Raw genomic sequence first — 26,100 nt, 5'->3', positions numbered from 1 at the left:
GGTAGAAGAGAGCGCGTACCTCAGGGTTTTTTTTTTTTGTCAATTATTAATATTTATTGAGCCCCCAGGTGTACAGGTTCTTGTCCTGGAAGAGCTCACAATTTTATCGTAGAGAAAAGAAACCCTAGGTAACAGGATATGAAAGCAGTATGTATTTGTCAAACAAGGGAGTTCGAATCTGGCTGAATGAAACACTTTTTCTTGTTCTTTTTTTCTTAAGCCTAAAATTATTTTGACTAATAGTATATGCATGTTACTGAGTCCAGACTTGTTCTGCTCACCGCACGACAGGCCATTAAATCAGGAGACGAGGTGTTGGGGCAAGGAATAGGGACTTTATTCGGAAAGCTGGCAGACTGAGAGGATGACAAGCTAATGTCTTGGAGAATCCTCCTCCTCCAGTCAGCACACAGGCTTCTTTTATACAAAAAAACAGGGGAGGGGGTGTGGTTGGTTGTTGCAAACTTCTTGGTGTAGGATTCTTTGCTCCTGCAGCTGTCCACGTGGGCCAGCTCATGGTGCTCCTACAAAACCTCCAACAAAACAAATGTTATTCTCTATTCTGCAATTTATCTTTACGTGAGTGCAGAACTAGCAAGACTAAGCCTAGACAACAGGGCACAGGATTAAAGCCAAAGGAACAGATCTAATATGGAGTCAGATTTGTTCCTTTCCTGTTAATGCATATGGTATAAAACTCAGAAGGTACCAAAGGGTATCACCCCTTTTCCCCTGCAATCTGGGTCCTTCCTTGTGATAACATTACTATCAGTTTCTTACATGTCCTTCCTAAAATAGTCTAAGCACACTCAAATATATATACATACACACAGTACATTATATATATAAAATACCATATAATGGCATCCACTGTTCTGCAGTTCGCTTTTTCACTTATATTTTGGGGACTGTTCTCCATTAATGCATTTGGAACAGTCTCATTCTCCATAGTATTTCATAGCGGGGGGGGGGGGGTATTCCCTGGATATATTTAGCCAGAACCTTGATAGTTTGCAACACTTTGCCACGGCAAACAACACTGAGAGGAATAGCCCTGTGTGTACCACATTTCATACACATTTGTAACCAAATCTACAGGATAAACACCCAGGGGCAGAACTGATGGTCAAACTGCCCTCTGAGGTTCATCAATTGACACACCATGTTCGGGGACTCATTTCTCCCACATCCCGGCAAGTGTTTACCAAACTTAATTACATTTCCCTGGAACAAGGTTAAGCATTTCTTTGTTTTAGTCATTTGTTTTTGCTTCTCTGAAGCTATTTATACTCTTTGCCTATTTTTCTGAGGCGGTCTTCTTGACTGCCAAGTTCCAAGTTTAAGGAAAGTACTCATGTATTGTTGCAAACATCCTCCCTCCCTCATTTGTCTTTTGCAGTGCAAATCTATGTAGTTACCCTATTTTTCTCCACTCTGGTATTTTTAAATCTCATGTTTTCTTCTACTACTCTTACGGTTCCACTTTCTTGTATTTAAATCTTTCAGTTGCATGTAATTCATTTTGCTGTAATAAATGAAGGATCCAAATGGCTACGCTAAGATAAACTTGTTTCCTTAAAAACTTATTTTTTTCTTCAGAAAAAAACTACTTGCACCCTTTGAGTTCCAACTCTGAGAGCTGACAAGGGAAAATATAAACAAGGGTCTTGGCTGAGTACAGATTTGAGTAAACAAGAATTCAAGTCTCCCCCCTCCAAATACTGTCATTGGGCTGGGTGGGGGAAAGGATTTAGCTGAATCTAGAAACCTGACAGGAAGGACCATGAGCAAAGTCAAAATGGCAGCAAAATTGTGTTCATGGAATCACTTAGGGCTCATGCAAGGCAACAAATTGGATGCTTTTAATCACTATGTTAAATTTAGGCTTTGAACAGCACAAAGGGGCTTTGAAAGCTAGACTGAAGAGTACTGACTGATCTAATGTGCCAGGAAGAATTTCTATAGGTTCAAGAGACACTATAGGGGCTTAAAGAAAAAAGAGGCACTGATGACAGCAGAGAAGACTACTATGTACAGTTACCAAAGTGCTTAACTGTTAGAGCTGAAACCAGAATGGACCTAGAAAAATGTAAGGAACAAATGGGAGGATACTCTTCCCCCTCATAATCTCTCAGGTCTTGCAGTTTTTCCAAGATCTTTTTATTTACTTGAGAATTAATCCATTATCTTTCTCTAAGGCCTTAAAAGTTGAAGGAATTAATACTGTAACTAAAGAGGCAGGGATTTCAGCAAAAGGTAGGTAGGCTTATTCCAGAGCTCCTCGTGGAAGAGAAGCCGAGGACTTAAGACTCGGTTAAGCAGGAAGCTAAGTATTAGGTAGACAGAGTAAGAGCAGAGTCTGCAGAGGCCCTTCCCACAGCGCAGCTCAGTTCCAGGAGCAGCGCTGTCAGCACTCGGCTTCCAGAGCCAGGCTGCCTGCAGCGGAATCCCAGGTCTGCCATTTACCAGCTTTCTGATCCTTGAACCAACCACTTTATGTTTTAGATTCCCCATCATAAAATGGGGTTATTACCTATCTTATAGGGTTCTTGATTAACTAACACATGCGAAGTACCCAGAACGTATTCTGTTACACAACAGGCACTGTATGCCAGCTACCATTAGTCTACCCAAGATTCAGCTTAGTAAGTCCTGTGGTCAGGGAGATAAAGGGTGACTGCATGAGTCATAAGGATAAAGGGGACAGTGGAAGGCCTAGTAGCCAAGAGGAAGGACTCTGAAGAAATCAAAGGTTGGCCCCACCTAGCCTCCAGTATTTCTAGGCCACTAAAAGGTTTTCTGCCTTGATAAGACCAAAACAAAGCACAAATAGCTTTAAATCTTTTGTTTCTAACAGGGAAAGCAGAGGTCCTACAGCGACACAAGCATGGCGGGATAGTAAGCCAGCTAGCCAGAACAGATAAGAATCAGGAAGAACACTGGAAGAGGGCAGAGAAAAAGAATTCCAGGTATGATAGGAAGGATTCTATACAAAAATAAAGTAGATGTAGATGTTCTATGTTCTTTGGGATAAATGCCTGAACCCTAGCACTTACTGGGTGTTGATCTATACAAAGCCACATATGAGGAGCACCCATGGTTGGGACAGGCTCCTCCTGTTCTTTGGGTGATGAATGCAAAGTGGTGCTTCCTTAAGCCTTACAGTATCATTCTTTGAACTCTTAGAGTCTTCCCAATCAGTATCTACTGAGAAATCTGAAGAATACCCCCTGAAGAAGGCAAAGATATTTAATGACCTCATTCCCATCATTCTTCCTTCCCAGGAAGGATTTTTGCTTCCTCCCTCCTTGCCAGGAGGCAGAGAGATGACCCAAGGTTGAAAAACACATAACAACTGTCTCAAATGACTTAGATTTAATCATCGGAAGCAAACTAAATGGAACGCTTACAATAGAGAAGAATTACATGTTAGTGCCTTTTGCAAACTGAGCTGGGACAGAAAGGGACTGGGGCTGCCCCTCAATCTGATCCCTTCCAAACAAAGACATCCACAGTGTCCCTGGCAGTCTGGCTCAGGGGAGGGGGAGACTCTGTGTCGAGGTCGCCTTGCCCACCGCTCACTCCTGGCCAGCATCAGGAGCCCCGCCTTGTCGGCTCTGGTCATCACCCTTCTTTTTGTGGCCTGAGACGATGTCATCAATCCGCAGCAGTAGAACCGCAGTCTAGGAGAAAAACCACAGCCCCAAAGCGGTCAGGAAAGAAAGGAAGGACACTTGTTTTCTTTTAGACGTATCACCTAGCTCCTCCTACATAATTACCATTTTATCTGAAATCTACCCTTTGAGAGTCTTGAAAGTAAAATGTAGTTCTCCCTAAGCAAGGGATGCAGCTTGTGCTGGTGCCTTGCTTTTTAAATGAGCTAAAGAGAAGTAGGGGGAGGGAATTCCTTGAGAGATCTTTTGGGGAATACCCTGCCTTCTATACCCCCTTCTCCTTAAGACTGGGCCAAACACGCTATCTTCTGGTTATCTGGAAATAAACAGCAAAGCATATGTCTTATAGTGCCTCACCTCCACTGCTGTCTTATATGTTTGTAGCTTTACAGCCAATGGTTCCCAGATGCCCAGTTCTTTCATGTCCACCAAAGTACCTGTCTCACCATTTACACCCCAGGTCTCACAATTCTCCTGGGTGTGCTTGGCCTGTAGTTGAAACAAGCATAAATAGTTAAAGGGGAAAATACTAGGAATAAGTAAGTTGACAGAGACCATTAGGTAAAAATCAAATATACTGGATTGAGAAGGTAGGGAATAGGGGAAATGGCAAAGACAGCAAACAAGTCAAAAATTAAGAATGAAGAATTTTAAGGGTACAAAGTGCAAGGATAACCTGGAAAGAGACACAAATCATCCTCAGGCCAAACACAGCTTTCTCTACCCCATCAAGAGAACAGCTTGGAAAGGAACTCACCCGAAGGGAGGTAAGTAGACGGATGGTGCTGGCCCCACAGTTCTGGATAAGTGTACGAGGGATGACCTCTAGGGCCTGGGCAACAGCCCGATATGGCCATTGTTCCACACCAGTCATGGCCTTAGATTTTTCTGTCAAGGCATGAGCCACAGCCATCTCAGAAGCTCCACCCCCTGGCACCAGCTGAGGGTCCAGGAGAACGTTGCGGCACACTTGCATGGCATCCTGGAGGTTGCGTTCTACTTCCTTGGGAAAGCAAACAGTATAAAACCAGTTTGATGACTCAGAAGCAAATCAGAGGCACCAAAGGACTTCCTGACTGCAAAGTTGCTAAACCGCAAAGAGGGCCACTAAGAAAGGTCCTTTGAACCTTTTGGGCAGGGAAGACGCTATTTATCCTGGAAAACCACATTAACTATAACTGCAAGAAGGCCAGGGAATGAGGTGTCACTCTGTATCCATCCAGGCCTTTGTCACTGTGTTTCAGGGCAATACCCTTCTATGTCCTGTCTAACTGTGTACTCTAGGAGGCTGCATGGTGTAGTGGAAACTCTACTTTCTAGCTATGTGCCTTTGATATGTTAACTTAACTTCACTGAGGGGAAAAAACATAATATTCGTAATTTCAACTTGAAAAATAAGGAAGCGGTGGTTGCTAGGAAATTGGGAAATGATGAGTCCTTGTTCAATGGGTACAGTGTCAGTTTTTGGAGATAAAGTTCTGAAGATTTGTTACATGAGAATGTGAATACCCTTAACACTGCTGAATTATACACTTAAAAATGGTTAAGTTGGTAAATTTCATGTTTTTAAATTTTTAAACCACAATTAAAGATGGAAAGACTTAGATCATTCAGTCACATTTCCAAGGCTGACTCACTGAGAGAATCTCTTTGCTGGCCCCTCGGAGGAGAATGGTGCAGGCCTTAGGATCTTTGCACTCAGTGATGAATGTGAAGTACTCGTCTCCAATTTTCTTGATTTCCAATAGGCCTGCTCCTGTTCCAACATCATCTTCTCTCAGTTCCTCTGGTCGGCTGACTATCCGGGCCCCACAGGCTCTATTGATTAGACGGGGAGGAGCAGGACAGGAAACAGACCAGATGATTTCAGATACTTTTACTTATCTTCCTAGTCCCTAGGGTCTGTGTCAGGGGATAAGGGCAAGGGCAAAGTGGGTCGCTAGTAACATTTCTACCTAACTCGAGAGGTCTTGGCTGCCTGGTGAAATAGATTTCCAAATACATAGGTGAAATTTCCTTAAATATGGCTTTATAAATGAAATTGTGCTTGTCTAAGACAACTACTATTAACCAGATGCAGTTTAATTCAAAGTGTATTTAGGGAACCCTAAGATTTGGATAAATGAGTTCTTATGCATATCTAACATGTATATACCCCACAGTGGTCATTTCTAGACAAAATTCATCCTATACTCCCAGTTAGGTCTCAAGATAAATAAAAAGACTGTACTAAAGACAATGAAAAGGTCAAGCAAGAAGGAGTGTAAGTATGTATCTGACCCAATTTTAATAAATGTATGACTAATTCGTTACTTGTCACTCTTTTCCCCCCCATATGGGCATGTAGAGTCAACTAAGTGTATGCATTTACGCCCGCTGCCATTTCAGAGCAAGCATAAGGTTCAATTTGGATCTATCACATATTATGTGGTATTAGGGTATATCTACTACTTGAAAAAATATTAAAAAATGGAAGGTATATGAACATAGATACACCTGCAGAAGTAGTTAATGCAATCTAAAGTTGCATTAACAGCAGCTGAGGATCCAATCAAGTTAACTGTTGGTTCTGCTATACTGAGCTAGTTAAAACAGACTACTCCATAATGGACCCCTGTATCAAGGTAGTGACCACAGATGTCTAACCATAAGCTGTCACTACTCGTTAGGAGCAGTTTAGAAGAGACTCATGCAGTAAATAATTGTTACTCTACACAGAGGACTTCTGAAGAGGGCAGACAGCTAAACCCAGGTTAACTCCACCTGTAACTGATTTGACTGTACCCTATATTAAACTTTTCCAGGTAACAATGACTACATTATGAAGCTCCAAAACAGAAACACATAGGAAGAATCTTATTTTTACCTGGCTTACTCACCTAGCAATGCGATTATTGTCTGTCTTCCGGACTCTGCGGATGGCTGTGATATTGGCCCGCATGAGGTAGTGCTGAGCTAAATCTGAAAGAGTAGAAGTGTCAAGCTGGAAGCCAGAAACCCTGGGTTCTGAACTGGTTTTATCCTCAATGTGCCCTAACCATCACATGTTCATTATGATCAGTCTATGCCAATGTGGGAGGACAAAAAAACACCTACCCTCTTCTACTTCAATAGTAGTCTGGAAAAATGACTAGAGTCCTACCTGAGATGCCCTTTTCTGTGATAACCACGTCCGGCTTCAGCAGGATAATGTCCTCACAGAGCTGCTGAATGTACTCTTCTTCCATCTGGAGGATTCGAGTAAAGTCTTCCTCTCGCGTGATTTCGATGTCAGTCTGTGCAGTGAAGAAAAGTCACTCTGAATTAAAAATTTTGGACTGATGAAGCTCTTCAGGGTCATTCCAACTACTACGTTCCCTCCCCTCAGCCTCTCATGTATCCTAGAAAGCATGAATTAGAATAATCCATGGCCCCATACCTCAATAAGCCAGTTTAGCTCTAGCAATCATTATTTTAACTCCATTTAATTATAGAGCAACTGGAAAGCAAGGTCATAATGCAATTAGTGGAGAGTCTGGCTAAGGTCTCTAGCCACTCAGTTCAATGCTACCTCTGATCTATCAGTGTGCTTGGTAATTCAGGGTATTAATTCTTTCCAACAATAAATTGATTTTTCGTTTTGACTTTTTTTTTTGGTGGGTGCAGGGATTAAGTTTTATTTACTTATGTTTATTTATTATTTTTTTCCAGTGGAGGTACTAGGGATTGAACCCAGGACCTTGTGCATGCCAAGCACATTCTCTACCGCTAAGGTACACTCTCCTCCTTAATAAACTGATTCTTATTCCCAACCTTTGTTTGATAAGCTTCAATTGTTTTATCCAAAGGTGACAGCCTTCTGAGCTTCCTGCCCTCTGGAAATTCTTCTTTGGCACCTCAAAGCTCAATTAACTCCTACTCTATGTCCTACTGATGCATTAGGAAAAGTGGCATGATAGTGTGTGTGGAATCGAAGCCACACTAAGCTGGGTTCAAATCCTGATCTGGCCAATAGCAGCTATGTTCCTCAAGCAATAAACCTCACTTCCCTGAGTTGTAGATCCCTCCTCTGTAAAATGAAAGTCAGTATCATCTACTCTCAAGGGTTGTAAGAATCAGAGATTACACGTAATGATCACAGAGTAGGCATGTAATAAACATCTTTTATTTCCCTTATCCACAGTAACAGATTCTCACATCTTTAAGGAATAGAGCCAAGAAACTTACCTGGCTTTCTCCTTTTTTGTATTCCAGAGAAGAATCCAGCAGCACGATGCGAGGGTTCTTGATATAGCGCCGCATTCGTGGATGGGTCACATCCTTATTAATCATGACCCCGCGTAAGACACACGAGTCTTCAATGATGCCCCCAGGTATCTGAGCAAAAGATCCACTTTAATCCACAACCCAAGAGACAGTTTCTCAATTCCCGTCCCAGACATTCATCTTTCCCAAATGACCACCACTTAGTTTCTAAAGTATCTTTTTTCCATGAACCTCAAAAACTACATTTGCAATCATATTTCTTTTCCCCTAGGGAGCACATCAGTCTTAGACCACAAGACACAATTTAAAAGCCAGCTGAGACTCAGAGAAATTCAGTAATTGACAAAGATTTAAAAGGGCGCAGACTTCTACTTTCTGAATTTCCCTTCTACTTCCTAAAATTCCGAAGTTTAGGCATAGGGCGCCATCTAGTGGCCACAAGCTATTAATGCTACTTTTAAATTTTAAATTAGTAGAGATGGAGAAAGCTTTCCTGGAGCTTCTTAGCACTATGCTGTAGAGCCCTTGTTTATTTTCTGACCAAGCGGCTAATATGCATGCAAATACACAAATGTGGACACAACAATAAGCCCTTTTCTTGCCCCTATAAACCTTATGTAGGGAGTGAAGCTAACAATTATTTTAGATACTTCCTTGGTACCCTCTTTTTCAAATTTTTGTTTTCCAGGTTAGCAAATATTCTTCTTCCTGGTTCTAACAATAAAGGTATCTTGCTCTGATTTAAACTAATTTCCTCCAGAAGTGCAGTGCAATGACTCATGCTAGGAAATAATTTGTCTCCAAATCACATACTTGAAGAGTTTACCTTTTCCACTCTCGCGTATTTCTTGATGTCAATCTCTTTCCGACCGTTCTCTTCAAACTGTACAGTTTTGACAGCATCCAGGGCAATGTTGCAAGCTAAAGAAGACCACCGACTGAGTACTTTGGTAGTAATGGAGCTGTTGATGATGTTCAGCATCATATCTCGATTACTGGTGTCGACAGGAGTACTGGAGAAAAGAGAAAATGAGTAATATGCTCAGAGGGATCTTGGATATTTAAGGAAATCCTTCATCTATATCCTAATGACCAGACCAGTGGGCCAATAGGCAGAACTAGGGGAATCTAGTTCCCAGTCCTTTTGATTTTAATGGAAAACTGCTGGCTACCATCCTTCACAGCACGTTAGGGTACTGACTGAATTAGCTGTGATCATACGTGATGGTAGGGTATTTTAATGTAAGTCCTGAGTAACTAATTATCTAACTCCTTAATTTATTTCTCTAAAAATAGAACCAGAATCTAAAACTTCGGAGGGCAGCTCTATTTTACTTACTACACATTTCCCATGGCAGTGTCTAACGTGGAAACTAGCAGACTGTAACCAAAATATATTTTGAAGAACTGAACCGAGCTCCTTTTATTTGCCTGCTTTATATCCTTTGCCGTTTTCCAAAAATTTTTATTTATCTCTCTTGTCCTTCCCTTCATTGTGTGCTCCTCTTTGTTTCTCCTTCTCACAAAACAACACCAGGCTGTAAACTACTGTGTGTGATGTGCCTGGCCTTCTTTTGCCACCCAATAACAGAGCAGTGTTCCAGGCCTCCCATATTTGACACTACCCACTTTTGGTCCCCACCCCCAAATACCTTATTTTCTTAAGGGTGCTGATCATATCGTCCAATGCCTTGCGGTAAGCACTGATCACCACTGTTGGGTGCATCTGCTGCTCTAGAAAGTGCTCAGCCACAGACAGCATCTCCCCCGCTGGAAAAGGATACATATACCATAACATTATGACAAGTACCTAGCTGGATATCAAAGTAACTTTATTATGCTTCTAAAAATACCTGTTTTTTTCTAAAGTAGTTTTTTCTCCCCAAAAATATGCCAATACTATTCGAAATTTTATCCTTTGTACAAGCCAATTCAGAAAGAAAACAGCCTCATAAGATATATTTTAAATGATCAAAGATTGAGCCTAGAGTTTATTTTTGTGATCTAACTAAAAAGTTACCAGTTTTCTAAACAAAAAATAAACATTTTCCCAAAGACTCTGAAACAGAAAAATACACAAAAGAAATCTGACTTGCTCATTATTACTTCAACACCCAGGGTGTAGTCAAACTGCTGGTACTAAAAACAAAAAACACACAAAACTTTATACCTGGAAGAAAATCCGTAAAAATTTACCCTCTGAAGAGGGATTACTGGTAAAATCTTCTTTTAAAAGCTGTCCTACTTTCTAATACAAACACACACACACAGAGCAATACATAGATACACACAAAAGCTAGTCTCTAAAAGAAAGATAATCAAATATTTAAAAAGATGCTCTAGTTAAGTTAACTTAGAAAAGGCTATGCCTTGTTAAAGAATAGTAACATAGAAGGAAGGTATCTTTAGGAATGGTCAAGTTTTGTTTTTTTAAAAGCTACCTCTAAGACACTTAACTCATGGATACTTAACCTAACTAATACCTCCCAGGAGATTCAACTTGGATTACCAGCTAGAAAATTCTGCCTGATAATCTAAAGCTCATCTTCTATCCAAAAAAGTGAGAAAGCATATGAAGTCTTACCTCCCTCTTTCATCCTAAGTTTCTCTTCAAAGTACAGAACTAGCCATATGTAATTAATTCTGAAGCCACAAAAGGATTGGATCTGAAGATGTGATTAGCTGGTAGCAACTCAAGCCAATTTCCATGCAACTCACCATTTTCAAAATGGACTACTACAAAGGCATTCTAAAAATAATTTTAAAATATTACCTTTGAAAAAGTTCATATTATGAATAATTTTGTTGTAAAGACTCTTTTTAGGCATGTGGGCCAACACTATAAATTGGCATCCTCTAATTTTTTTCTCAATTCTTAAAAACATGTTGCTACAGATTCCTTGAAAAATGAATGCTATTATAAAAACTTCATAATCAACTTAAACTTTATACAACAAAGGCAATATGCTGAATTTTCAAAAGTGATCTTTTATGATCCTACAGGAAGTAGAAAGATTAGCTATTTAAACTTACATAGCCAAGACTCGTTTTAAAGATTCAGTATTTGTCTATTTGGCTACTCACTAAAATTTATAACCTCAAAATCACTGTCTGCTGCACTTTCATGGTCATTCACAGACATGTGCAGAGATAAAAAATTTAAGCTACCCAGCACATACATTCCCAGGTGAGACTGAAAAAGGTAATGCTCTGTCTTGTTTCAGCTCTCATCCTGTAGACAACTGTCCTTTATGTGGTACATTTAGTGGCATGTTTTCCACATTTTTGTGCATTTTGTTGGTGATTTAACTGTTTAAAAAGGCCTAAATGTAGCCCTAAAGTACTATCTAGTTTTCCTAAGTGCAAGAAGGCTGTGATGTGCCTTATAAAGAAAATAACTTATTAGATAACCTTTATTTCAACATAAGCTATAGTGCTATTGGCCATGAGTTCAATGTTAATGAATCAACAATATATATCAAATAAGGTGTCAAACAAAACATAAAATAAGGTATGTATGTATGAGTTGATAAGTATGTGACCAGAGGTTCTAAGGAACCTAACCCTGTACTTTCCCAAGGAGTGATGTTTTGGTATTTGGTAATTCAGTGTTTGTAGTGACTTACATAACCTATTGTGAATAACTAGAACAGACTGTTTTTATTCAACCAGATTTGCAATGCTTATCCTAAACTATGATGAACTATTTTTTACTCAGTTGGAGAGAATGCATAGAAAATTAGCAACAAGTTATTTAAATATTTGTAATTAGTGAACTGGTGAAAATTTTCATCTTAAAATATGACACAGACATTATTTCTGGCAAAAATCTTAGCCTTTCAATCCAATTTTCCCTATCAACCTCCCACTGTCCTCTTACCAAGAATAATTACTGAAGTGGTCCCATCTCCAACCTCTTCATCCTGCGTCCGGCTAATTTCAATCATGGACTTGGCTGCTGGATGCTGCACTTGAATCTGAAAAGAAAAATGTGATTGCCGTTGAATCAACACTACTCAAAGACCTCTTAACCCATTCTGCTTGGTCCTAACTCTTGAGCTTCCTGCTGCCACACTTAACTCACTTTTCTTTTACTGTTTTACCACAGCTAGAAAGATTAAAAGTGGCCCTGCAAATTATCTAAGTAAACCACCTTTCCAAGTCTCTTTCTTTTGGGGGAAAAATGCATTATGACAACTTAACTATTAAAGTTTCTTGAAAACAGAACAGTATCTTTCAACTTATTTACTAGGAGCACCACTGTTGTGGTTGAACTGTGTCCTCTGAAAGGACATATTGAGTCCCACGCCCTGAAAACTGTGAATGTGACTGTATTTAGAAACAGGGTCTTTGCGGATGTAATCAAGTTAAGATGAAGTCATGGGGTAATTAGGGTAGGCCCTAAATCCTTATGAGACACACAGGAGAATGCCATATGACAACTGAGAAGGAGAATTTATAAGCCAAGGAAAGCCGAGGATCGTGGTCAACCATCAGAAGATAAAAAAGGAAGAATTCTTCCCCAGAGCCTTTAGAAGGAGCATGGCACTGCTGACACCTTGATTTTTGGACTGCCAGGCTTCAGCCCATAAGAATAAGTTTTTGTTGTTTCAAGTCACCCAGTTTGTGGTAATTTGCTACAGCAGCCCAAAGAAACTAATTACTTACATTATCTCTTTAAGGGTTCTTTATGAAATGTTAGAAGGCAAAATGAAGTCATACCTCTCGAAGAATGGCATTGCCATCATTGGTCATCACAATGCCTCCCATTGGGTCCAAAAGCATCTACGACAAAAGCAAAAGTTACACTTAAATGTCCCCAAAAACAGAAAGGGAAAATCTGTAATCAAAGTTTCAGTAAGAGATAAGCCTACCTTCATCATGGACTTGGGTCCCAAACATGTTCGGATGATATCTGCAATAGTCTATCGGAAAGAAAATATAAGACATGTAAGCACAAATCAGATGGTGAGTGTATTAGGAGAAGTAGCATGACTAACCCACAAAGCCAGTGTTTTAACAGACACTTCTAAAATACAGTTGGCAACCACTTTAAATGTAGCATGCCATGTGGCTAGATTCTGTTGTTTTTCCCCTTTGGGAATGTCTTTTGGATGAGGAAAGAAATAACTTTTCACAAGAAAAAAAAAAAGGGGGACATGCCTCCCAAAGCTTAAGTTTCCCAGCAGTACTGGGAAAGTCCACACCTTAGTATTTCTTATCATGACAGTGGCCTCCACACTATGCTAAATTAGATCTAGGGCTAGTTCATTCTTTCATTTGAAAGATATTTACTGAATACCTATCTAGGACCTACAGCGAATACTAGGAATACAAAAGGGAATTAATATAGTTTTTCCCTTCAAGTAACTCAGTCTAGTATGACAGACACAATACAATTATTATAGAACAATATACGGCAACAGAATATGTACAAGTTAACGTGAGAAGACCACTAGGCCTAGCTCAGAGATGGAAGGCTTCCTTCTCCATACCACCAAGAAGGAAATGTCCTGAAGAAAGGGAAGTCAAATTTTCCTCTGCCAAATTGCAAATTCAGAAATACCACAGAGGCAAACTACTAAAAACAACTTAAAAGATATGCTACCTTGGCGGCATTGATGTTTCCAGACTGAACTTTTCTTCCAGATTCACGCTTTGTGTTCTGGCCTAAAATAGATAAAAACAAAAGCCAACAGCCCAGGATTGCCACATTGTATGTAAGCTACTTATTTCTCAATCTTGGCAAAATAAAAACACACCCAGGATTCACAGATGGATACGTCGACCAAAGCTTATCAAATTGTACTCTTTAAATACGTGCAGCTTATTTTTAGTCTAGTTGACTGCCTCAAAAAACTGTTAAAACAGTAAATGTACGTACTTATGGCTACTTCTTTATTTACATCAACCCTTGGAATACTAAGAAACAATCTATAAAACTTCAACTTTGGTATCCTGATCATCACTTTCCCTCAAACCAGTCACATATTTACAGTGAGGATTCATAACCTGACATCCATCAGATTCTCAAAGCACTGGTGATCCTAAAAAAGCATCAATTACTGCTTTATATAAAAAGGGAGAGTTTGGGGGTGCGTATTCTCATACTTGGAAATGGGGAATCATACTGACAGTCCCAGCATGGTTACTGATAGAGCTCCCCGAATCCCCCAGTGTTCTGTGGAATGAGAACACACACTCAAAAGCGTCTTGGTTTGCAAGATCGTCACTCCATGCTTGGATATAACCAGAATGCCTCAGTAACTCATTTACCATCAGTAAAAGCTGACTACATATTTTAATAGGAAGCCTAATCGGTTATAGCCACTAATGCCAGGGATGCGGACCTGGACCTCAAAAGGGCTCACAATGCACCACTCAGCCCAGGGCCTACTCCCTGGGAGACAAACCAATGGTTATAATTGAACCAATATAATGTTCATTTCACTCCCTTCTCCAAATTATACTTTCCCTACAATTTGCTGTAAATGTTTCAATCCAGTCCCATCAAATCTGAAAGCTCACAACTCTGAGGATTTTGAGTCCTATTTCAGGCAGTGGTAACTTCCTGAATGGACCTTTCTGATGGATTAATCAGAAAGAATAGGTTTTTTTTTCTGGGTTAATTGAATTTTTTTCTGAAAAATTATTTTTCACGTATAGAGAAAATAGGTAAAATCTCTGAACAGCATTCTGTGTACAGAATGGTAAGGGAGGGACAAAGCCCTCTCAGGTGCTCTTGAAGATGAGGTACAGAAGTTACACAGAATGGAAACAAACCAGAAGACAACAGAAATGGGACTCATTAGTAAGAAATCTGAGATGTTCCCGAAAGGTAAAGACAACCAGTTAAGAAATCTGGGAAAACTCCGTTGGTAAGTGGGAAAGATAACGACGGAGGAGACACCGAGGGAGTAATTACATCTCAGACAAACCGATGAGGGACATAAGGTTACTTCAGGAACAGGGATTGCTGAAAGGAAATTCAAGTGGGCCGTTACTGAAAAGAAAAGTGACCAAGGATACTACTCGCTGTTTGTCCAGACCCTCTTTTGAAGTTTCACCCACTTAACTCATTTAAGCCTCATAATCCCTCACAAATAGGAAATACACTTAACTCCAATAATAAATACGGAAACGTTCCAATCAAGCAATTTGGACGAGGCCACACCGCTAATAAGGAATGGATTAAGGTTATAAAGCTAGGCCAAACAAAAAAACCATTGATTCATTCAGCTACACGCTTAAAATCGCTCCAGGAAGGGTGCAGGGGCGGGGGTTGCGGGTGAAGAACGGAAAGCCGAGTGGTAAGCATCTTCCCGAGGCCAGTGCCGGAAAAGACAAGAGGCTCGGCGACAGGAAGGTGAGTTTGCGTCTGTGAAGACAGGAGAATGGGTTACGGGAAGAGAAGAAAGCGGGAGCAGAATCCTCCGAAATGAACGACTGGAAGGCTCAGTGACTGGCCCAGGGCAGGAATAGGCTAGGGCAGGGCGGTAAAGTGCGGGAAGGTAGGGGCGAAAAGAGGGTCCCTTCCCCGGCTTTCCCACAACTCACTAAGCACGAGCACCGGACGGTGGCCCATCATGGCGGCGCGATGCAGAGCCGGGTACCCAGAGCTGGGGGAACCGGCAGAACCTTCTGGAGAGAGAGAATCAGAGAGAAGCCCAGAAAACGCTGCCTCTCACGGCTTACACCTAAACCCGCTACCCTCCGGGTCGCCACCAATCACCGCACCCATCTCACTGACCGACACGAAAACAGGCCAATTAACATCCTTAGCCCCGCCCTCTACGCAAGAACGGCAGGGCAAGCTAGATAGAGAGAGCACGATCGTGGAAAGGCGAGGGCACAGGCGCTTGCGCAATAGGGTGGCCGCTCCCGGCCGCGTGCGGCGCGAACCTCAGCGCAAGCGCCAAAGTTCCGGCAGTTGGCCGGCACGCCACTGCGCATGTGTGTCAACTACGAGGGTGGGTGCTGGGTGTGAGGCTTTCGATTAACACCGCAGGTGAGATCACTAAACTACTGTGTCTCGGCTCCTCTTGGGCCGCGAAGGTCAAGAAAGGCTTGACGGTATCCACAGTTTTCGTTCCAGCCTTAGCAACGGGAAGGAATAGAGGGGCGGGACTTCAACCGGCGGTTGAGGGAAGACCTGACCGGTTTGACGCGGGGTGAAATGGGAGTTGTAGTCCGATCGGGCCGGGCTGGGCGGTAACTGTCTTTTTGGGCACGCTGGGAGTTGTGGTTTATTGCCTCTGACTCGCTGCTGTGCTTGGACCTTTCGTTTCTTAAGCAAATGCTTTCTGCTGAGGCTGTGAGCGGTACCGGAGGTTGATGGCTTACTTTTTCCCGAGTTACCCTTGCTAAAACATTTTCTCAAGTATTTCCTGTAGTGCTCTCAGATTTTCTTTTTCCACGCCCATTCCCTCCCCTGCCCTCCTCATCCACTGTGCTTGCTGATCCATTAGAGATGTTGAGGAGTCAGAGTTTTTAAATTACCGTACAGGACAGGAAAAGGGCTAACACAGCAGAAATTTAAAACGAGGAGAGAAAACGGAGAATTTGCCGGTTTGTAGGAGATTTTTAAGGTTTAGACATGGTTAAAGTACTATTTTGCCAGAAAAAAGGATGCAATACTAATAGAAACAACTTTTTCCAAAATAATGATGGGACCATGAGAATACGAACAATTCAAGAACAGTTACTTACATTTGACCTTAAATAGGATATCCCCTTTGACACTTTTTCGTCCCCAAATTGGAAAAGCCTGAGATCTGCTGGAGAGAACTTATGAAATTGTTAGTAGGGAAATAATAGCGTGGGTTGTTGATCATGTGATGCTATGATTCTTTCCCAGGCACCACACCTGTTGGTGTTCAGATGGCGCAGCATTCTAATCATCCTACTAACAGAAGAGGTGTGTGTCAGAGGCCCTGCTTCCTCTCCCTTAAAAATCAGGTTTCCTTAACTGCTCTGCTTTGGGGAAAATGAAGCTAGTTGTATGTATGTTTATTCCTGTTACTTAGTTAATTGGAAAGTATTTGTATTTGTTCTGTATTTCCCACTAAATGGGAACATTCCTGTATTCCCAGTGCTTACAACTGAATCTATTAAATAATAGATGCTCAGTAGTTATATGTGGGTGAATATATTATTCTTCCTTTGTATGTCCTCTTAAGACTTGGAAGACATACTGTTGACTGGAGTGAACAGATACTCACTTTGAGTGGTATAGTCCCACTGGTGGCCAGGAAAGTGCCTGAGACCATCTGACTCCAGAGCCTATTCACATAACTGTGGGAGGAGTAGATTATTTTATCTGAGAGGCCTGCTCTGTCATAATTTGAACATAAATGGACTAGCTCTTATCACAGAATATATTGTGCAGTGGTAAAGAGCATGACTTTGGAGTTGATAAGCCTGGATTTAATTCCAGCACTGCCACATACTAATTGTGGAATCTAGCAAATTTTCTAACTTAAATTTTCTCAAAAAAATGGAGATAAAGCTACCTACTCCTTAGGGTCATCATGAGAAATGTAGAAGATGTGTGTAAAGCATTTTTAATATTTTCTCTGTTCTGCTTCCTTTTGCTGCTTCCAACCTCATCCTCTGTTATATATTGTCTAGTCATAATATGGTTCCTTTAGTATGGATTGTGTGTAAAATATTCTTCAAACCTTACAACCCAGTGGAAAATGCATCTTCATACACCTGGGAAGGGCTCGTATTATTTAGAAGTGCATTTGCATGGAAGTTCACGAGTTTTGCAAATGGTGAGAAGAATCTTGAGGCCTGAGTTTCAGCTTCTGGCTTCTTACCACACTGCATGAGCCATTAAATGATTGTTGATGACTCTGGGGCAGGAGCATGGAGAAGATGGAAGACCTCCAGTAGGCTTAGAAAAAAACCACAAACCCAATGCAAAAAAACCCCAAATTTCCCTCATCAAGAATAACTGTCAGGGAATAAAACAGATTTGAATTTTCACAGGTTAGGTGCCTTTCCAGACAGAAAGCACCTTAGCCTGGCACCCATATATGAGCCTTCTTCCTCTTGGCATTGAGTAAAGAACAGGAATAAGACTTCTTCCTTCATACAACCTACTTGTCACATCTTTGCCCCCAGGCTTGTTTTTTATGAAGAGACCCTGTCTTCATCCTTCAGATCCCAGTTGGGACCAGGTCACTTCCTCTGACCACATTCCCCAGCCCCACAGATTAGGTTAGCTGCTCTTCTAGCACTTACGGGGTGTAGGAACGTGCTTGCTTGATCGCTTACTGACTACACTGCAGTACTTTCAGTTCTGTGAGAATAACAACCAAGTCTGTTTTACTCACTGTGGTAGCCTCAGTGGCTGAGACAGTGCAGGCACTTAGCTACCTCATATATGTATGAATGAATGAACTCAATTTTTCTCTCCTTTTTTTTTTTTAACTGGAGGTACTAGGGATTGAATCCAGGGCCTTGTGCATGTTAAACATGGACTCTACCACTGAGTTGTACCCCCACCCAACTTTTCTATCCTTTCTGATCTCATTTTGACAGTGAATTATGGACTCCCCACTGTCCCAAGCCCTTGAATTCTTTCATGGTCCCAGCTACTCGGCCTTTCCATCCATTGCTTCTCTGTCTACTTTTCTACTCCCTTTTCACCTTCTAAACTCCCGAGGAAGGGTTCCCCAAAGGTCCAGTTTTCTCTCATAGTTTTTGACGTCAGAGGGCTCATTTATTTTTGCAGCTCCTTCATCACCTTTTCATGGCTGGCCTGGCAGTTTGACCTTTCACCTGAACACAGGGCCATCTCTCTGGCTGTTTTTCAAGGCGTTTCTGTTTGGACTACCTAGTTTCTCCTCAAATCCAATATGTCCCAGACATGATTTATGTTAATTGCCCCAACTCAGATTCCTCTGGGTAACAAGGAAATTCAGAGGCTCGTGCAGTTGGGAGGGTTGCTGAGGAATACACAGAATCGGAAGAAGAGATGCAAACACCAGGGCCACAGGGACTGGAACCGGAGGTATCTGTCCATCTATTCCTCTCTCTCCTACACTCTCTCGTCTGTAATCTCTTGCTTGTATCTGCTTCTCATGGAATGCTGGTCAAATTCGGTCGCTTTCATTGGCTCCAACTTTACGTCTTCCTAGCACAGCAAATCAGAAGAAAGCAGGCTTTGACGCAGAATCCATGTGTTGGTTCCAGGGAATGATTGGCCCAACTTGCCTCAGTGCTTATCCCTTGAATCAATCATAGTTGCCAAGGGGGACAGGATACCATGATTGGCCTGCATTGGGTCACATGCCTATTTCTGTTGGGGAGAAGGGTCTGATGCAGCCCCACCAGTAAGGCCTGGAATCTAGGGAAAGAGTAGTTTCCCAGAGGAAGAGTTCCTGGGCAGTAGACAAAAATAACATGTCTCCTATCAGACTCGCCATCTTTTCCCTACAAATCAAATTTTCTTCTAACTTGACTATTTTTTCCCAAAGGTAATCTGTTTTCCCTGTTAAGAAGTTCCACATCCAGCTCATTTTAATCCCTATAGATTAATTAAAATAAATTTTTAAATCATAGTTCCTAATCATAAAAGACTCAGTGGCTTTCCACTGTATTCAAGAGAAAGGCTAAAGTCTCAGATTGGCTTCTGGAAAAGGTCTTCCATGGCCCATCCTGCCTTCCCGCTCTTCCTACCCTAATTCTGGCCGGTTTCCTGGGGCTCCTCGTCATTCCAGCCATATTCTTGCTTCCTTGCTTTGCTCATGCTATCCTTTTTTCTCCCACCTGAAATATCTTTTCTATTTATCAAAAGCTTCCTGTTTTCAAGCTCCAGTAAACATCCTCTGCCTGCCTGGAGTCTTCTCTGACTACTGTACTCATACTGATCTTTCCCCTCTTTTCAAAAACCTTCATTTTTATATGTTAATCCCATCTTAGTATAGCTAAAAGATAAAAGGACTTATTTGCACTCCAGAGTGTCAGACTCATTGTGTCCAATTATATCACCATTTCATCAGTGTCTGATTTGTCTCCCTAACTAGATACTCAGCACCGAAGAAACCATGTTTAGATGTCTTGTGCAGCTCTGGCATCTAGCACAGTAGTGGGCATGTAGCGCATGTCAATAAGAATTTGTACAATGAAAGCAAGGTAGGCTTTGGCTTATCCCGTCCCTGCTTGATTTCCCTTAGTCTGACTGTGGTCCCTTTTTTGTCTTATATACCTTTCTTTGAAGATATTCAGGGCAGGGCGTTGGCACCTGCATTCATAGACCAGATGCAGGGATCTAATCAGAAAAGTTGTCCTTGTCAGAATGAGCTCTGACTTAGTTGCCTCCGATTTTGTTCCAGCCAAAGGGGAAGGTAATGCTGTGCCTCTTTGTCGAGCCAAACCCTCTCCCAGCTTTATTGATCTTCAAGCAAGTTCCCCACCAGCCACTTTCCTGAATGTCCAGGCAACAAAGCTGCCCTCAGGTACGGATGCAGGGTGGATTTCCCAGATGGTCTCAGCAAGGGAAGAGGATGCATGGAGGAAGTGGCTGGAGCTTTGTCTTGATCTGGTGCCAACTCTGGGTCAAGCCACCTGTAGATTTTCCACTGGTGGCTTGCTGATTATTCAGTTCTACTGATTTTATTTTCTTCCTGATTCTACCAATTTGTATTGTTTCCTTGCTTATCAGCACCTTTATTAGATGAGGCAGAATGAAATGGAAACTTTATTGCTTGCTGATAATGTTAGTTAAAAAGTGGCCAGGCAAGGAAATAGTAACTATTAACTCAGTTTCTTTGAATTTTAGTTATTCATCCTCCTATGGGGCTATCAGTGGATATTTAGCATACCATTGGGGAGCCAAACAGGGGACTAGACTGTCATGACTCCTGTTTTTGAAGACCTCAGAGTTTAACAAAGAAGTCAAGACCAAAAAAATACACAAACAATGGGTAAATAACTACCAAGGTTAACTAAGAGCTGTCTGTGTATCATGTAGTTGAAAACAGTAGAACAAAAATTGGGCTGATGCAGTTAGACAACAGGAAGAACTTCAGGTCCCTGCTAAGAACTTACTATATCAGATAAGAGTGAAAGAAGGCTGAGGCGTCCCCTGAGCTCTTGAAAGGGAAGTTAGGCCTCACTCCCAGATCATTTCATTCACTCATTGAATATTTGTTGAACTTAACACACCAGGCACTCTTCTAGGTGCTGTGGATACAGCAGTGAACAAACCAGACAAAAATCCCTATCTTCTGGAGCTTACATTCCAGAAGGCGGGATTAGCCAACAATTAAATAAGTAATTGCAAAATGTGCCAAATAATCATAAATACTAACGGGAATATAAAGCAAGGGAGGGGTAATAAGTTCCAGTGATTGGTTTCAAATTAAATTAGGGTGGCCAGATAGGCTTCGTGGAGAAGGTGACAGCTGAGCAAAGGTGCATCTGGGTTGAACTGTGCCCAGAAAGATTAGAGGAGTCATCTTATTAGCTCCCTTACCACCTCTGTCCATTTATAAAATCTTTCTTTTGTCCCCTTTGCACCTCCACTGCTCTTCCTTCAGGAACTGACCACAAGCCCAAGGAATGCCTAGGACTCCTAGAACGTATGTATGCCAATCTCCAGCTTCAGACCCAGCTTGCCCAACAACAGATGGCTATTTTGGAAAATTTACAAGCATCCATGACACAACTGACTCCTGGGAGGGAAAGCAAGAACTCTTCTCTCCCAGCCTTATCTCGCAATCTGTTGTTAAATCACCTGCCCCAATTCAGTAAATGAATTGTGGAACAAAGTTACTGTGTATGTTTCCCCCTCTTTAAACCCTTGGCGGAATCTGGGCATATACATTCTACAAGTTCACAAGCTCATTATAAGTGCTCACTGAGTGCAAAGCACTGTACAAGGCACTTGGGGGTACATATTACAGAAGAGACAGTTTGGGGGTTTCTATTATCTTACAGGACAGATAAGACAGATAATTGTAATTTTTGGTAGTACTCTAAGGGGGAATGGAGTTGAGCGAAGGTGGTTAGTAGGATACAACTGGACCAACCACAGAATCTTGCTGGAGGAAGTGGCCTTATGATGCCACCTAATGAAGGGGCTTGATTGGGTGGCGTGGACAGATGAAGTAAGGTAGTTCCATGTCAGTTGGGAAGCTTGGACAAAGACCTAGAGGTAGGGGAATAAGCCATCAGAAATTAGAAGAAGAGATTTACCCCCCTAGAATATGGGACGTGAGGCAGAATGTAGAGCAGCTGAGAATAGATAGAGCTGCTTTCCTGGGGAAATGTTCTGCTAAAACCATCAGAAGCTCTGATTTTATTTGAAGCACTGGAGAGCCACTGGAAGCTTTCAGAGAGCGGTGAGTCACACGTAAGATAGTAGAAACACCATGGGCAAAACATTTTGGGGTAGAGGGAGAATGGAAGGTAAAAGACCTATATAAATTAATAATAGTAATCTGTTATGAAACTACCAGAGTTTGGACAAAGGGTTTGGAAATGAAATCAGGCAATGGGTAAATCTGAGCCTAGAACATCTTATCCTATCAGGCAGATAGAAGCTGTCAAAGGATTGTGTCGAAAGAACTCAGGAATCAATCTGAATAAGGCATACTTTAATTATAAAGATACATTTTGGTAAAAGTAAGTGCATGGTTAAAAATATACCATGCTCACAGTAAGCAGAGGAAGGTTGGAGTGGTTATATTAATTTCGGATAGAGTCGACTTTAAGGCAAATGTACTGCCAGAGATAAAGAGGGACATTCCATAATGATATATAGGTTAGGATAAACCATTCTATTCAAGCAGTGTAGTGCTACTTAGCCTTAAAAAGGAACAAACTACTGATTCAACAACACAAGTGAATCTCAAAAGTGTTAGGCTGACTGAAAGACATCTCACAGAAAAGAACGCACATTGTACCATTCTGTTTATTTGAAGCTCTGGAACACGCAATATTAATACATGGTGGAAAAAAACCTAAAAACAAAGGTTGCTGTTGGGTGAGTGGGAAAGAGGATTGACTGGGAACTGGCTGATGATTCTGTATTTTGATATAGGGGTTTGGGTTACACAAGTCGGTGCATTTGTCAAAACTCATCAAATGGTACACTTAAGATTTGTGCATTTCATTGAATGTAAATTTTACCTTAAAAATAAATTGTAAACAAATATTGAACTCTAATTAATGATATCCATAAAGAAAGGTTTAGAGGTGAAGTATATTGATGTCTGCAGCATGCTCTGAAATGCAGCAAAAATAAAGTGGATTAATGGATAGATGGAAGGATGGACAGATAGTTACGTGACAAAGCAAATAAAATATTATTGTAGAATTTAGGTAGTGGTTATCTGAGTTTTTGCTGGAAAAATTTCAACTTTTTTCTATGTTTGAATATTTTCATAATCAAATGTTGAAATTAAGGGTCCTTATGTTTAGAGATATATACAGAAACATACTCACATGATGTCTGCGGTTTGCCTCAAAATAACCTTGGTAGACGGGCCTGGGTTGGGGTGTGGATGTAATAAAATTGGCCAATTGTTTTATCTGGGTGATATGTACTTGTGACTCTAGGATAAATACAGCAATTGAATTGTTTTATAAATGAGACTTTTTTCCCCAGCAATTAACACATTGTAAATTGACTATACTTCAATTAAAATTTTTTTAAATAATTCCTAATCAAAAAAAAAAGTAGAGAGATGTTTTACAGCATCACTGCATTCTCTGTGATGAAATAATCCCTGAATTTGTTGTCCCTTCTTCCTTTATTTCTTCATTGATTCATTCATTCATTTACCGAGTGCCTCTCGTATGTCAGGCACTGATCTTGGAGCTAGGAGTAGAGCAGTGGACAGAACGAAGTCTGCCTCATGGAGTTTTCATTTTAGTGTAGGGAGATTGACAATAAGAAAACAAGTAAATACATAGTATATCAGGTGGTGATAAGGACTATTAAAATATAGAGTATACATAGTTATCCAAATGGGGCCAAGGACTCCTGAGTGTTCCTAAAACACTTAGGGGATCCGTGAGGTCAAGACAATTTTTGTGTGACACTAAGACATTATTTGCCTTCACTCTCATTTTCTCATGAGTATACTGTGGATTCTTCCAGAGGCTGCATGGATGTGATATTACAATGGATTGGATGCAGAAGCAGATATGAGAATCCAGCTATTTTTCTATTAAGCGAGACGTTAAAGAGATTTGTAAAAATGTAAATAGTGCTCTCATTAACTTGGCTTTGAATAATATAGTTATTGTTATTAAAATATTTTTAATGTGAAGTTGCTATTGAATATGTGAATATTTTAAAATACTGTGATTTCTAATAAGGTAAATATTGAGAGATATAATCCACATAAGCAAAAGCTGTTTGGGTCCTCAGTTTTTTTAAGAATGTAAAAGGATCCTGAAACCAAAATGTGTGAAAACCAGTGGTGTAGTACAGTAGGGGGATGGGGAAGATTGTGGGAGGAAGGGGAAGCCTTACTGATAAGGTAGCATTTGAGCAGAGACCTGAAGATAGGGAAGGAATGAACTATATGGGAGTAGAACATTCCAGGCCAAGGGGACAGAGAGTGCCAAGGCTATGAGATGTGCCTGGAATTCTGGAAGAACAGAGAGATCAAGATGGTTGCAGTGTCATGACTGCAAGGAAGAGTGGAAGGAGGTGAGATCAGGGAGGTGATGAGGAGGAGGCTATTTTAATCAGGCAAGAGGTGAGGGTGGCTTGGACCAGGTGGTAGCTGTGGAGGTGGTACAAAATATCTGTAGTCTGAATGTATTTTGAAGGCATAGCTCTCAGGACTTGGTGATGGATGAATATGATGTGTGAGAAAAAGAGAAGTCAAGGATGACTCCAGATTCTTGCCCTTAGCACCTGGAATGATCGAGTTTTCATTTATGAGATGGAGAAGCCTAGGGGAGGACACAGTAGGAGTGGATACAGAAGCTAGGTTTTGACTGTGTTAGACTTGTGATGCCTGTTAGATGTTTAAGTTGAAATGTCCACCAGGCAGTTAAATACATGACTTAAATTCAGTGGGACCTTTCCAAGTCGTTGGTTGTGGGTTGGGGCTGCCTGAGCAGGTCCCATGACGGTCCTGTGTTGAGGTGCTTCAAAGCCTTATTAAGAATGTTTGGATCCCCATGAAGCCCTACTATACCCAAGTTTACCAGAAGATTTAAGTAGGAATGGGCTGGTGATAAAAAAAAAAAAAAGTAAAGTCTTGAAAGCTTCCAGTCCCGGGCCTGCTCACAGTCACCATTAACCAGCTTTACATGGATGTAACGTCGGTCTGTCTGTGTTGGTTGGGAACGTGGGACATCGTGTTGACTGTAGACATGCTGCTGCCCTTGGGCATGATTAAACACACACATACAAAATTCAGTGGGAGGCTTGGGGAGGAGATAAAAATTTGGTAGACATCAGTATACTGATGATATTGAAAGCCACAAAACTGGAGGAGATGACCTGGAGAATGAAGAGACAGAACCTAGAGCTCGGGGCACCACAAGGTTAAGAGTCTGTGAGAGGAAGAACTACTCTCAGACTCTGCTCTCCCCAGTTTTGATTGGAAAGGCTAGGGTGTTAAAGACATGTTCAAGAATAAGAGCCAAATCACCCTTCTTACACTGTTAGGAATATAATTTAATTACTGAAAGCAAAAAGTCACTTTAATTATTTCCTCAAATTTTCCACCAGTGTTTTCTTTCCCACACTTCCTTGTCTCTGATTTTCCATTCTTTCTCCTTCTGGGGCCCTGATCAACCACCGAAGCCATTCACCACTACTGTCCATGTATACTCAACCTGAGGCCACCTCTGCCATACAAAGTGAACCACTAGGTGTGATGCTCGAGGCTCTGTCCCAGAGAGGATTTCCCTTCACCATGTTCTTTAGGGCCACCCCTGGATAAGGCTGTGATACAGCTGCAGCGCATTTACAGCTGACCTCAGTGTATCATGCTGACCTATCCATGGGCCAGATTAAGTTGTTTTTAACTTTGATTTACAGATAATTTAGAACGTACACCCAAGTAAATAGAATAATATATCAACTCCCGTCTATCCCTAACTCAAGCTTAACCATGGCCATTTCTGTCCCATTCATTTCCTCCCTTAAGATATTTCAAACAAGTTCCAGACATTATATACTTTTACTATAAATATTTTA

The 26,100-nt window shown here is 41.2% G+C and overlaps 2 protein-coding genes across 5 annotated transcripts; one reads left to right on the top strand and one right to left on the bottom strand.

Annotated features, from left to right (window-relative positions):
* Nucleotides 1–3,360: 3,360 nt before the first annotated feature.
* CCT3 (chaperonin containing TCP1 subunit 3) lies at nt 3,361–15,633 on the bottom strand. The gene is made up of 14 exons (XM_006214605.3): nt 15,477–15,633; nt 13,528–13,589; nt 12,794–12,844; nt 12,642–12,704; nt 11,800–11,896; nt 9,572–9,689; nt 8,746–8,932; nt 7,881–8,030; nt 6,817–6,949; nt 6,554–6,635; nt 5,312–5,492; nt 4,432–4,677; nt 4,032–4,163; nt 3,361–3,683 (listed from the first exon to the last, which is right to left on the bottom strand). Exons 1-14 carry the CDS (start codon nt 15,505–15,507, stop codon nt 3,579–3,581), a joined length of 1,638 nt encoding a protein of 545 aa, XP_006214667.1. The 5' UTR covers nt 15,508–15,633; the 3' UTR covers nt 3,361–3,578.
* Nucleotides 15,634–15,787: 154 nt separating this feature from the next.
* Nucleotides 15,788–21,700, top strand: TSACC (TSSK6 activating cochaperone). 4 transcript variants are annotated; one of them, XM_031689124.2, is made up of 4 exons: nt 15,788–15,927; nt 16,777–16,836; nt 20,264–20,386; nt 21,470–21,700. In XM_031689124.2, the coding sequence occupies exons 2-4, from the start codon at nt 16,800–16,802 to the stop codon at nt 21,685–21,687; spliced, it is 378 nt and encodes a 125-aa protein (XP_031544984.1). In that variant the 5' UTR covers nt 15,788–15,927; nt 16,777–16,799; the 3' UTR covers nt 21,688–21,700. The 4 variants fall into 4 exon arrangements, with proteins under 4 accessions (XP_031544984.1, XP_072802468.1, XP_072802467.1 ...); XM_072946367.1 differs by lacking the exon at nt 15,788–15,927 and adding an exon at nt 15,972–15,992; XM_072946366.1 differs by lacking the exon at nt 15,788–15,927 and adding an exon at nt 16,064–16,130.
* Nucleotides 21,701–26,100: the final 4,400 nt, after the last annotated feature.

Source organism: Vicugna pacos, chromosome 21 (assembly GCF_048564905.1).
Source record: "Vicugna pacos chromosome 21, VicPac4, whole genome shotgun sequence".
Taxonomy (NCBI): Eukaryota; Metazoa; Chordata; class Mammalia; order Artiodactyla; family Camelidae; genus Vicugna; species Vicugna pacos.
Note: the sequence above shows the minus strand (reverse complement) of the source record. Positions and strands in the feature narration are given on the sequence as shown.